This window comes from Neolamprologus multifasciatus, chromosome 5 (genome assembly GCF_963576455.1).
Source record: "Neolamprologus multifasciatus chromosome 5, fNeoMul1.2, whole genome shotgun sequence".
Classification (NCBI taxonomy): Eukaryota; Metazoa; Chordata; class Actinopteri; order Cichliformes; family Cichlidae; genus Neolamprologus; species Neolamprologus multifasciatus.
This window is the reverse complement of record NC_140443.1, coordinates 38,688,466-38,701,686: the sequence shown is the minus strand read 5'-3', so window position 1 is coordinate 38,701,686 and position 13,221 is coordinate 38,688,466. Positions and strand designations below refer to the sequence as shown.

Genomic DNA, 13,221 nt, shown 5'->3' with positions numbered 1-13,221 from the left:
GCAGAAATATTGTAACTTACCAGAAACATGATAACTTCTCAAATATACAACAATTTAGGAGAAATAGTATAGGATAACAGAAAGAATATATTTAGCCAAAAATACTTAAACATTATGGAAACACTATGATTTAGAAAAATAGTACAACATAGCAGAAATACTGTGATTTACCAGAGACACTGTGATGAACTATGAATATTGTAATTTTAAATGAATACTATGTTTTAGCACAAATACTATAATTTGACAGAAATACTATCATTTGGCAGAAATGCTATGTTTCAGCACGAATACTCTGGTTTAGCACAAATATTATAACATAGCAGAAATACAATTATATAGCAGAAATGCTATATTTAGAAAGAAAAATATAATATAGTAGAAATAGTATGATTTAGCAGAAATACTGTAATCAGCACATATACTGTAACATGACAGAAATTCCTCCACTTTGTAGTAATACTATAACATAAAACAAATGTTATGATTTGGCACAAAAACCATGATTTGGCAAAAATACTATGATTTAGCAGAAATACTATGATTGAGCAGAAGTACTAAGATGTAGTAAAAGTACTTTGATTTAACAGAAATACAATTATGGTGGAGTAATACTTTAAAATGGGAGAAATATTGATACACACACACATACACAGAGCCTAAAGGGAACAGTATTTGTGCCATGGAGTGTTAACAAGAATGTCAGGTCCATATTAGAAAAGCTGGTAAAATGATAAAAGTTTGCAGAATTGTAATAAATGATGAATATGAATCACTGGTCTGTGATAGTGTATTAATTTGTAGGGAAAAAAACATGTTGACCAAGGTAGGATTGAACCCACGACCTTTGGGTTGAAGACCCGTGTCACTACCAACTGCGCCACTTTTGAAGAGAGCAGGTGCCTGGAAAACAGGCTGATGAGCAGTCAGAATTAGATCGCGGTAAGAGGCGAAAAACGCAGTTTTTTGGAGTTACAAAACGTTGTGTAACTCAAAAACAAGGTGGACTAGAAACATAATTGTTGTACTGGGTGAATCAGCGGACTTTTGTGTACTTTGACTGCGATTTTCATTGCTCTTTGTACAACCGTCGCTGAGATATGACGAGAGAAGAAACGGCAGACCTCAGATATGATTGGCTGGCTGGGAAGCCGTGCAGGCTCTGATTTGTAAATTTGAATGTCTCAGTCGTCACAGAGGATTGGCTGCCTGGGGACCTGGCAGCAATATATAGAAATAGTATGATTAAGCATAAATACTACATTTAGTAGAAATACTATGTTTTAGTACAAATACTATAAAAAGCAGAAATACTATAATTTAGCAGAAATACTATATTAAGCACAAATACTATATTAAGCAGAAATAGTACAAAAAGCAGTAATACTATAAAAGGCAGAAATACTATAATTTAGCAGAAATACTATAAAAAGCAGAAATACTACAATTTAGCAGAAATACTATATTAAGCACAAATACTATAATAAGCATAAATACTATAAAAAGGAGAAATACTATAATGTAGCAGAAATACTATAATTTAGCAGAAATACTATATTAAGCAGAAATACTATATTAAGCAGAAATACTGTATTAAGCAGAAATATTATAAAAAGCAGAAATACTATATTAAGCACAAATCCTATAAAAAGCAGAAACACTATATTAAGCACAAATACTATAAAAAGCAGAAATACTATGAAGTAGCAGAAACACTATAATTTAGCAGAAATACTATATTAAGCAGAAATACTATAAAATTCAGAAATACTACAATTTAGCAGAAATACTATAAAAAGCAGAAATACTATAATTTAGTAGAAATACTATATGAAGCACAAATACTATAAAAAGCAGAAATACTATAATGTAGCAGAAATACTATAAAAAGCAGAAATACTATAATTTAGCAGAAATGCTATATTAAGCACAAATACTATAATAAGCAGAAATACTATAAAAAGCAGAAATACTATAATTTAGCAGGAATACTATATTAAACAGAAATAGTATAAAAAGCAGAAATACTATATTAAGCAGATATACTATAATTTAGCAGAAATACTATAAAAAGGAGAAATACTATAATTTAGCAGAAAAACTATATTAAGCAGAAATAGTATAAAAAGCAGAAGTACTATAATTTAGCAGAAATACTGTAATTTTGCAGAAATAATATAAAGAGCAGAAATACTATAATTTAGCAGAAATACTATGAAAAGCAGAAATACTATATTAAGCACAAATACTATAAAAAGCAGAAGTACTATAAAAAGCAGAAATACTATAATTAAGAAAAAAAATACTATATTAAATACTATATTAAGCACAAATCCTATAAAAAGAAAAAAAAGAAGGGTGACTGCAGGCGGTGAGATGACGGCGGTGCCACAGCTGCAGATGTTGAAGCAGCGAGTGGTGTGGAGACCTCTGACCGAGGTGATCTTACCTGCGCTGTCGGCTCGTCCACTGCAGACACAAACACAGATGGTGAGGGAAATGGAAAATTGTCCGTACTACTCACCACAGCCGACTCTTGAGAAGTTCGTGGATTAGGCTGCGGTGAGGAAAGCCGGCGGCGCGAAGGTCGTTTCCGTGTAGACGTCGGGGCCGGCATCTCAGGCTGTGAATCCACCAGCGGTCCGGGCCGGTGAGCAGCCTGAGGAGGAAAGTGGAGGTGGAGGGTGGAAAGCAGGAAGTCCAGGACAACAGGATTGAGGGAGTCCACCAGCCAGGGGAATTTAACAAGTGTCTCCACATATGTACAAGCATAGAGCAAACGGGGAAGCAACACCAAAAATACATAGTAATACATATAACTAGTACATAACTGCACAGGGATCCTGGGTTGCTCAGACCCAGAACCCTGACATATATTAAGCACAAATCCTATAAAAAGCAGAAATACTATAATTTAGCAGAAATACTATATTAAGCACAAATCCTATAATAAGCACAATTCGTATAAAAAGCAGAAATAATATAAAAAGCAGAAATACTATAATTTAGCAGAAACACTATAAAAAGTAGAAATAGTATAATGTAGCAAAAATACTATAATTTAGCAGAAATACTATATTAAGGAGAAATACTATAAAAAGCAGAAATAATATAATTTAGCAGAAATACTATATTAAGCAGAAATACTATATTAAGCACAAATCCTATAAAAAGCAGAAATACTATCATTTAGCAGAAATACTATAAAAAGCAGAAATACTATCATTTAGAAATACTATAACACACACAGAAAGAGAGAGAAGCCAGTTTTTAGGTCAGTCAAGCAGCCTGGGAGCTGCTAAATTTGAATCCACCAATCAGAGAGGCTGTGTACTTTTTTCCCGCCAAAACAGGTGCAGCCGTTTTTACACACGCAGCAGAGAGGCAGGATTTTTGCAGTCTATTTCTCATAGTGAGGACTAAACTCAAACAAATGACCATAATTTCCTAACCGTAGGGGCTAGAACGGTCATTCTTACACCGTTTTGTTCAGAAGAGATGGGGGAATCTTCAAGTGTTGACAATTTATCATTAAAATATGAATTATTAAAGATATTGACTTCTAATGCACCATAACTGAGTAGAGGCGAAGCAAAAACTGCCTTGACCTGCCCTCAAACAACGCTTTCTAACTCTAAATCTATTTGGAGTATCGATATCATTCTTTCACCGTAAGAGACAGCAGGCTTTGGTGAACAGTCATGGAAATTTTCAGGTCTCTGTGGAAATCCAAAAAAAAGATATGACGAGAGAAAAAATTGCCTCATTTCCAGAGTTTGAAATCTGAAGAAATCTGAGCGAAGGACGAATTTCCTACCCTCAAACAAGTCTAACTCATCTCAGAACGGTAATAGGTGAGAAAAAAATTCTTGATTTGTGAGCGTCAGGAGTGTCTGAAGATATATCGGGACAAGCCTCATGTCTTAACGTTGCTTCGTTAAGGAGATATGACGATTCGAATATGCCTCTCATTACAGAAATCAAGCGGTGATTTTGAACAAACTCTCCATTGACTTTCTATGGAGAGTTTTCAGACTTTGTGTTGGTCTGAGGAGATTTGCCAAAATTCTATAAATCCCACAACAATGATAGTGACATTTTCTGAAAGCCAACAAAAATACCTACGTTTTGATGTATAATTTGTGGAAGTTGAGTGAAAATTGAGCAAGTAGCAAGAAGTTGTTCAGACATGAAGAGAAGACTGCGAAACCTTCAGTGTCTCACTTAGAACCAAGTGCATAGCGACCATAACAACGCATGTATTTTGTGAAAAATCACAATTTTGCAACTCAAAACTTTAAGAGGGATAAAAATAAAACGGTAAAAGATTTGAAAAAGCTGATTTATACCTGAATAGCCCAATAACTTGAGAACATTTTAAAGTTTGAATGGTTGTTCTAAGTGAAAATATGAGGAAGTAGTTAAGTTTCAAAAACAAGCAAATTTTAGCAGAATTGCGGAAGTTTCCCATTCATTTCAATGGGACAAATTAAAGGAAAAAAGCTTAATATTTTAAAAAGTATAATAGCAAAAAATACCAAAAGATATAGCCGTCATTAGCAGAAATAGCAGAATAGTTTAAAATTTGAATGGTGAAAATAGCACAAAAATTGTGGAAGTAGTTCAACGGCGAAAAGTGTACGGAAGTCCTAAGAATAATAAAGAATAAAGAGAAACAGGAAAACAATAGTGTGGATGCCTTAAAGCATCCACACAACTAGAAAAATTTGCATTTCCTGCGAAAATGCAGTGTGGATGCTTTACAGCTGAAGCTGTCTGCAAAAACTAGCTGAAAAAGCTGAAAAGTTGCAGAAATTGTAAAAACTTTGCAGAAGCAAAGGAACTTTGCTAAAAAGTAATAACTTAGCAGAACTGCAATATCTTAGAGGAAACATAATACTTGGCAGAAATACAATAGCATAGCAGAACTTGGCAGAAATATTGTAACTTACCAGAAACATGATAACTTCTCAAATATACAAGAAATTAGGAGAAATAGTATAAGATAACAGAAAGAATATATTTAGCCAAAAATACTTAAACATTACAGAAACACTATGATTTAGAAAAATAGTACAACATAGCAGAAATACTGTGATTTACCAGAGACACTGTGATGAACTATGAATATTGTAATTTTAAATTAATACTATGTTTTAGCACAAATACTATAATTTGACAGAAATACTATCATTTGGCAGAAATACTATGTTTCAGCACAAATACTCTGGTTTAGCACAAATATTATAACATAGCAGAAATACAATTATATAGCAGAAATGCTATATTTAGAAAGAAAAATATAATATAGTAGAAATAATATGATTTAGCAGAAATACTGTAATCAGCACATATACTGTAACATGACAGAAATTCCTTCACTTAGTAGTAATACTATAACATAACACAAATGTTATGATTTGGCACAAAAACCATGATTTGGCAAAAATACTATGATTGAGCAGAAGTACTAAGATGTAGTAAAAGTACTTTGATTTAACAGAAATACAATTATGGAGGAGTAATACTTTAAAATGGGAGAAATATTGATACACACACACACATACACAGAGCCTAAAGGGAACAGAATTTGTGCCATGGAGTGTTAACAAGAATCTGAGGTCCATATTAGAAAAGCTGGTAAAATCATAAAAGTTTGCAGGATTGTAATAAATGATGAATATGAATTACTGGTCTGTGATAGTGTATTAATTTGTAGGGAGAAAAACATGTTGACCAAGTTGTACTTGAACCCACGACCTTTTGGTTGCAGACCCGTGTCATTACCAACTGCGCCACTGGGAAAGAGAACGGGTGCCTGGAAAACAGGGTGATGAGCAGTAAGAATTAGATCGCGGTGAGAGGCGAAAAACGCAGTTTTTGGAGTTACAAAACGTCGTGTAACTCAAAAACTAGGTGGACTAGAAGCATAAATCTTGTACTGGATGAATCAGCGGACTTTGGTGTACTTTGACAGCGATTTTCATTGCTCTTTGTACAACCGTGGCTGAGATATGACGAGAGAAGAAACGGAAGACCTCAGATATGATTGGCTGGCTGGGAAGCCGTGCAGGCCCTGATTTGTAAATTAGAATGAGTCAGTCCTCACAGAGGATTGGCTGCCTGGGGACCTGGCAGTAATATGTAGAAATAGTATGATTAAGCATAAATACTACATTTAGTAGAAATACTATGTTTTAGCACAAATACTATAAAAAGCAGAAATACTATAATTTAGCAGAAATACTATATTAAGCAGAAATACTATAAAAAGCAGAAATACTGTAATTTGGCAGAAATACTATAATAAGCAGAAATAGTATAAAAAGCAGAAATAGTATAATTTAGCAGAAATACTATAATTTAGCAGAAATACTATAAAAAGCAGAAATACTATAATTTAGCAGAAATACCATAAAAAGCAGAAATACTATTATTAAGCAGAAATACTATATTAAGCAGAAATACTATAGTTTAGCAGAAATCCTATAATTTAGCAGAAATACTATAAAAAGCAGAAATACTATATTAAGCAGAAATACTATAAAAAGCAGAAATACGATAAAAAGCAGAAATACTATAATTTAGCAGAAATATTATATTAAGCACAAATACTATAAAAAGCAGAAATACTATGATTTAGCAGAAATACTATAATAAGCAGAAATAGTATAAAAAGCAGAAATAGTATAATTTAGCAGAAATACTATATTAAGCACAAATACTATAATTTAGCAGAAATACTATAAAAAGCAGAAATACTATAATTTAGCAGAAATACCATAAAAAGCAGAAATACTATTATTAAGCAGAAATACTATAGTTTAGCAGAAATCCTATAATTTAGCAGAAATACTATAAAAAGCAGAAATACTATATTAAGCAGAAATACTATAAAAAGCAGAAATACGATAAAAAGCAGAAATACTATAATTTAGCAGAAATATTATATTAAGCACAAATACTATAAAAAGCAGAAATACTATAATTTAGCAGAAATACTATAATTTAGCAGAAATACTATATTAAGCAGAAATACTATAATTTAGCAGAAATACTATAAAAAGCAGAAATACTGTAATTAAGCAGAAATACTGTAATTAAGCAGAAATACTATATTAAGCAGAAATACTATAATTTAGCAGAAATCCTATATTAAGCAGACATACTATATTAAGCACAAATCCTATATTAAGCACAAATCCTATAAAAAGCAGAAATACTATAATTTAGCAGAAATACTATAATTTAGCAGAAATACTATGATTTAGCAGAAGTACTATATTAAGCAGAAATAATATAAAAAGCAGAAATACACACACACACACACACACAGAGGGAGAGAGAAGCAACTTTGTAGGTCAGTCAAGCAGCCTGGGAGCTGCTGAATTTGAATCCACCAATCAGAGAGGCTGTGTACTTTTTCCCGCCAAAACAGGTGCAGCCGTTTTTACACACGCAGCAGAGAGGCAGGATTTTTGCAGTCTATTTCTCATAGTGAGGACTACCCTCCAAACAAATGGCCATAATTTCCTAACCGTAGGGGCTAGAACGGTCATTCTTACACCGTTTTGTTCAGAAGAGATGGGGGAATCTTCGAGTGTTGACAATTTATCATTAAAATATGAATTATTAAAGATATTTGACTTCTAATGCACCATAACTGAGTAGAGGCGAAGCGAAAACTGCCTTGACTTCCCCTCAAACAACGCTTTCTAACTCTAAATCTATTTGGAGTATCGATATCATTCTTTCACCGTAAGAGACAGCAGGCTTTGGTGAACAACCATGGAAATTTTTAGGTCTTTGTGGAAATCCATCAAAAAGATATGACGAGAGAAAAAAGTGGTTCATTTCCAGAGTTTGAAATCTGAAGAAATCTGAGCGAAGGACGAATTTCCTACCCTCAAACAAACGTAATTCATGGCCAAATGGTAATAGGTGAGAAAATAATTCTTGAATTGTGAGCGTCAGGAGTGTCTGAAGATATATCGGGACAAGCCTCATGTCTTAACTTCGCTTCGTTAAGGAGATATGACGATTCGAATATGCCTCTCATTACAGAAATCAAGCGGTGATTTTGAACAAACTCTCCATTGACTTTCTATGGAGAGTTTTGAGACTTTGTGTTGGTCTGAGGAGATTTGCCAAAATTCTATAAATTCCACAACAATGATAGTGACATTTTCTGAAAGCCAGCAAAAATACCTACGTTTTGATGTATAATTTGTGGAAGTTGAGTGAAAATTGAGCAAGTAGCAAGAAGTTGTTCGGACATGAAGAGAAGACTGCGAAACTTAAAGTGGCTCACTTAGAACCAACTGCATAGCAACCATAACAACCCATGTATTTTGTGAAAAATCACAATTTTGCAACTCAAAACTTTAAGAGGGATAAAAGTAAAACGGTAAAAGATTTGAAAAAGCTGAATCATACATTAATAGCCCAATAATTTGTGAACATTTTAAAGTTTGAATGGTTGTTCTAGGCAAAAGTATGAGGAAGTAGTTAAGTTTCAAAAAAGAGCAGGTTTTAGCAGAATTTTTTAAATTTCCCATTCATTTCAATGGGACAAATTAAAGGAAAAAAGCTTAATATTTTAAAAAGTATAATAGTGAAAAATACCAAAAGATATAGCACACATTAGTAGAAATAGCAGAATAGTTTAAATTTTGAACGGTGAAAATCGGCTGAAAATTGTGGAAGTAGTTAAGTGCCAAAAAACGTACAAAAAGTGGCAACTAGAATAATAAAGTATAAAGAATAAAGAGAAACAGGAACTCTATAGTGTGGATGCCTTAAAGCATCCACACAATAAAGTATAAAGAATAAAGAGAAACAGGAACTCTATAGTGTGGATGCCTTAAAGCATCCACACAATAATAAAGTATAAAGAATAAAGAGAAACAGGAACTCAATAGTGTGGATGCCTTAAAGCATCCACACAATAAAGAGAAACAGGAACTCAATAGTGTGGATGCCTTAAAGCATCCACACAACTAGAAAAATTTGCATTTCCTGCGAAAATGCTGTGTGGATGCCTTAACGCTGAAGATGTCTGCTGAAAAAAGCTGAAAAAGTTGAAAGGTGGTGAGGAGGTGAAAAGGCTGAAAACTTTGCAGAAAAGAGGTGAATAAGCAGAATTTGTGCTGAAAAGAGGTGAAAATTTTGCTGAAAAGAGTTCAATCAGCAGAATTTCTGCTGAAAAAAGCTGAATGAGCAGAATTCTGCTGAAAAGAGGTTTTTGCTGAAAACAGCTGAAAAAGCTGGGATTTGTGCTGAAATGTGGTGAAAAGTCTGAAAACTTTGCAGAAAAGAGGTGAATCAGAAGAATTTCTGCTGAAAAGAGATGAATCAGCAGAATTTGTGCTCAAAAGAGTTTTTTCTGAAAACAGTTGAGATTTGTGCTGATAAGAGGTGAAAAGGCTGAAAATTTTGCTGAAAAGAGTTCAATCAGCAGAATTTCTGCAGAAAAGATGGAAAGGAGCAGAACATTGCGCTGAAAAGAGGTGAATGAGAAGAATTTGTTCTCAAAAGAGTTTTTTCTGAAAACAGCTGAGATTTGTGCTAATAAAAGGGGGAAAAGGCCAAAATTTTTGCAGAAGAGGTGAATAACCAGAATCTGCGCATGCAAGCAGGGAACATGTGCGGCAACTGTCACAGGTAGGATTCGAACCTCCGGGTCTCACGGCAACTGCTCAACCCTCTGAGCCAAATGAGTTCTGGTCACAAGCAAAGATATGATAAGAAGAAAAATGTGCACTGTGGAGCAGAAGCTTAAATTAGCAGAAAAGAGGTGAAGAGGAAGAACTACTTTGTTGTGAAATGAGGTAAAGAGACTGAAATTTGTGCTTAAAACAAGTGAAAAAGCTGAACTCTGAAATTCTTCCGAAAGAGCTGAAGAGGCTGACATTTTTCAGCTACTCATTGAGCCAAACTGGTTCTCACGTAACAGAAAAACGGTGAAAAAGCTTAAAATTCTAATAAAAACAGCAGAAGAGGCTGAGATTTGTGCTGATAAGAGGTGAAAAATGCTGAACCAATCAGAGGTACTGCTTCTGTCTGCTTCATCAGGCTGTGTACTTGTATGTATTTCTGCCATGGAGCGTTAACAAGAATCTGAGGTCCATATTAGAAAAGCTGCCAAAATCATAAAACGTTGCAGAATTGTAACAAATTATCAATATGAATTACAGGTCTGTGATAGTGTATCAATTTGTAGTGAAAAAAAATGTTGAACAAGGTGGAATCGAACCCACGACCTTCGGTCTGAACATCCGTTTCATTACCAATTGCGCCACTGGCAAAGAGAGCGGGCGCATGGAAAATAGGGTGATGAGCAGTTAGAATTAGATCGCGGTGAGAGGCGAAAAACGCCATTTTTTGGAGTTACAAAACGTCATGTAACTCAAAAACTAGGTGGGATAGAAGCATAATTCTTGCACTGGGTGAATCAGCGGACTTTGGTGTACTTTGACTGCGATTTTCATTGCTCTTTGTACAACCGTCGCGGAGATATGATGAGAGAAGAAACGGCTTCATTTTCGCAGTTTGAAAACTGAGAGGAGGACAGATTTCCACCCCTCAAACAAACGTAATTTATGACTCAACGGTAAGATGACTGTAAAAACTGCTCCGATCGTGAGTGTCAGCAGTGTCTGAAGATGAATTGGCACAAGCCTCATGTCTTAACTTTGCTTTGTTAAGGAGATATGACGATTTGAAAATGCCTCTCATTGGAGAGTCCCAGCGCTGATTTTGAACAGACTCCCCATTGACTTTCTATGGAGAGTTTTAAGACTTTGTGTTGCTCTGAGGCGATTTGATAAAATCTGTAACTTCCACAACAGTGATAGTGACATTTTCTGAAAGCCAGCAAAAATACCTACGTTTGATGTATAGTTTGTGGAGGTTGAGTGAAAATTGAGTGAGTAGCAAGAAGTTGTTCGGACATGAAGAGAAACTTCAGGAAGCACCAGCTCTCACTCGGAGTTAATTGCATAGCAACCATAACAACGCATGTATTTTCTGAAAAATCACAAAGCTGCAACTGAAAACTTAAAGAGGCATTAAATGAAAACGGTAACAGATATGAAAAAGCTGAATCACACAGGAAAAGCCCAATCATTTGAGAACATTTTAAAGTTTGAATGGAGTTCCTAGGTGAAAGTATGAGGAAGTAGTTAAGTTTGAAAAACAAGCAAGTTTTAGCAGAATTGTGGAAGTTTCCCATTCATTTCAATGGGACAAAAAAAAGGAAAAAAAGTGTAATATTTTAAAAAGTATAATAGTAATAAACACCAAAAGATATAGCTGGAATTAGCAGAAATAGCAGAACAGTTTAGAGTTTGAACGGAGAAAATCGGCTGAAAACTGAAGGAGTAGTTAAGTGCCGAAAAAACGCGAGCAACTTGAAAAAGAATAAAGTTTAAAGAGAAACAGGAACTCAATAGTGTGGATGCCTTTGAGGGCATCCACACAATAATAAAGAATAAAGAGAAACAGGAACTCAATAGTGTGGATGCCCTCATAGGGCATCCACACAATAAAGAGAAACAGGAACTCAATAGTGTGGATGCCTTTGAGGGCATCCACACAATTATATTCTCAGAGAAAGCCAGTCGCGTTGTGTAGCATGACCTCTGACCTTAGCCTTCCTGAGGACATGTCCCCGGACTGCTGAGGGCTTCTGGCTGCCCTGCTGCCGGTAGAGCAGTGAGGCGCTGTTGACCGGCAGCGAGCAGGACTCGGTGTCACTGGTGTCACAGCTGGAGAATGGAGAAGACTCGTGTGTCCGTCGCAGCATTGCTGGTGACTATACAAGACAAAAAATATGAAGGAAACATGAGTACACTAACGTGTCAGCACAAACTTATAAAGTAACTTCATACTCACCTGGAGGCAGAGGAGCCAGCTTTCGGCTCGATGGTGAGGCCCAGGGTGACACCTCCGCTAAGGGCTTTCTTCAGGCTCTCTTTCACCTCAGTTAGCTCCAGCTCCAGGTTCACCCGCTCCTCCTCCTTCAGTTTGCACTGTTCTTCCAACTTCTTCAGGCGCTCTGATAGTGAAATATGTGAGCGTTTGCCTAATGTGAAAGAGAGGAGAAATATTACTTTATTAAACTTGTCTTTTAATGACAAGCACGTTTCTATCTCTCTCTCTTACCAGCCGCTGCCTCCACAGCAGCACGAAGGTCTCTCCTCTCCTTCTTCAGCTGAGTCAGGTGGTTTCTGATTTCCTGCTTCTTCTTCATCAGCTCTTCCTCCTTTGATTGCAGTCGCTTGGCATCAGCCTCCACACGGTTTCTTCCCATACTTACACTGGTCCCCATCTACACAAGAAAAGTCGGGTTTTCAAAAAGTTAGAAGCCAGAGACTGGGGTCATTTGCTAGCAGAGAGAGAGAGGGGGGGGGATGAACTGCTTAGAAACCCATTGATCTCAGTGCCATACGCAGGAATTAATTGCCAAGCCTATGTTTCAGTGAAAAATACACTCATTGTGAATAACTATGAAGAATCAGTCATATAAACCGCTGCTAATAGTTTCAAATTTAGCACTCTTATCTGTGGTACTCTAAACCCAACATGAAACATTTGGTGTTTGCATTCTGACATTTGGAGGAATTGCAAGCTACACTAAGTGGTTACAACCCTCCTCGTTCACACATTAGGCAAAAATATTTTTCTGAACCACAAGGATTAACTCGACCACATTTCGCTCTCTTCCAATGAGCTAGGGTCTGTTTCTGCTATCGCGCCTCTTACCCTGGAGTTGGCAGGAGGCTCAAGGCCCACATGCGTCACATGGACTGTCTCGAGGGTAGGATAGGTTTAAAGGCTTTCAGTTATTTACTCCCCTCTACTTAAACCAACTGTAATTTAGATATCCTGCATTTTCCACATTGCTGTGGAACAGAATTTTGCTTGAAAGCAATCAGCGGTGAGAAGCCAGACACACTGTCTGCTATTCCTTACAGAGCAAGACCTGACTGGGAAAGGTGGGTGATATTTCAATTCAAGATGACTTCCTGTTGTATCTTCAAATCTCAAAACTTACTGGAGTTGTTGCGCTTCAGAGACGCAGTCCCATTTGTGGCAATGACTCCATTCTTCTTTGGCTGGTTCTTTGGCTCTGGCTTCTGTTTTGATGCCACCCCATTGGTTGTTGCTCCCTTCTTTCCCTTTAGCTGAACAAACAGGAAAGACACAATTCAAATGACC

At 35.9% G+C, this 13,221-nt stretch overlaps 1 protein-coding gene and 1 long non-coding RNA gene across 2 annotated transcripts; one reads left to right on the top strand and one right to left on the bottom strand.

Annotated features, from left to right (window-relative positions):
- The first annotated feature begins 1,015 nt into the window (after positions 1 to 1,015).
- On the top strand, positions 1,016 to 11,282 carry LOC146519309 (uncharacterized). The gene is made up of 2 exons (XR_014874117.1): positions 1,016 to 9,129; positions 9,160 to 11,282. It is a non-coding gene; the product is annotated as an uncharacterized LOC146519309 (long non-coding RNA).
- Positions 11,283 to 11,599: 317 nt separating this feature from the next.
- Positions 11,600 to 12,298, bottom strand: LOC146519308 (actin filament-associated protein 1-like). Its single transcript, XM_085160099.1, has 3 exons — positions 12,166 to 12,298; positions 11,896 to 12,085; positions 11,600 to 11,768 (listed from the first exon to the last, which is right to left on the bottom strand). Exons 1-3 carry the CDS (start codon positions 12,251 to 12,253, stop codon positions 11,600 to 11,602), a joined length of 447 nt encoding a protein of 148 aa, XP_085016225.1. The 5' UTR covers positions 12,254 to 12,298.
- Positions 12,299 to 13,221: the final 923 nt, after the last annotated feature.

What these genes read in the sequence shown, in the direction of transcription:
- LOC146519308 (XM_085160099.1), bottom strand. Translation starts at nt 12,253, where the DNA reads ATGAAGAAGAAGCAGGAAATCAGAAACCACCTGACTCAGCTGAAGAAG. An exon ending in TGCTGTGGAGGCAGCGGCTG is followed by an intron (nt 12,086 to 12,165) that starts GTAAGAGAGAGA and finishes CTTTCACATTAG; the next exon opens with GCAAACGCTCACATATTTCA. An exon ending in GCTGGCTCCTCTGCCTCCAG is followed by an intron (nt 11,769 to 11,895) that starts GTGAGTATGAAG and finishes TCCATTCTCCAG; the next exon opens with CTGTGACACCAGTGACACCG.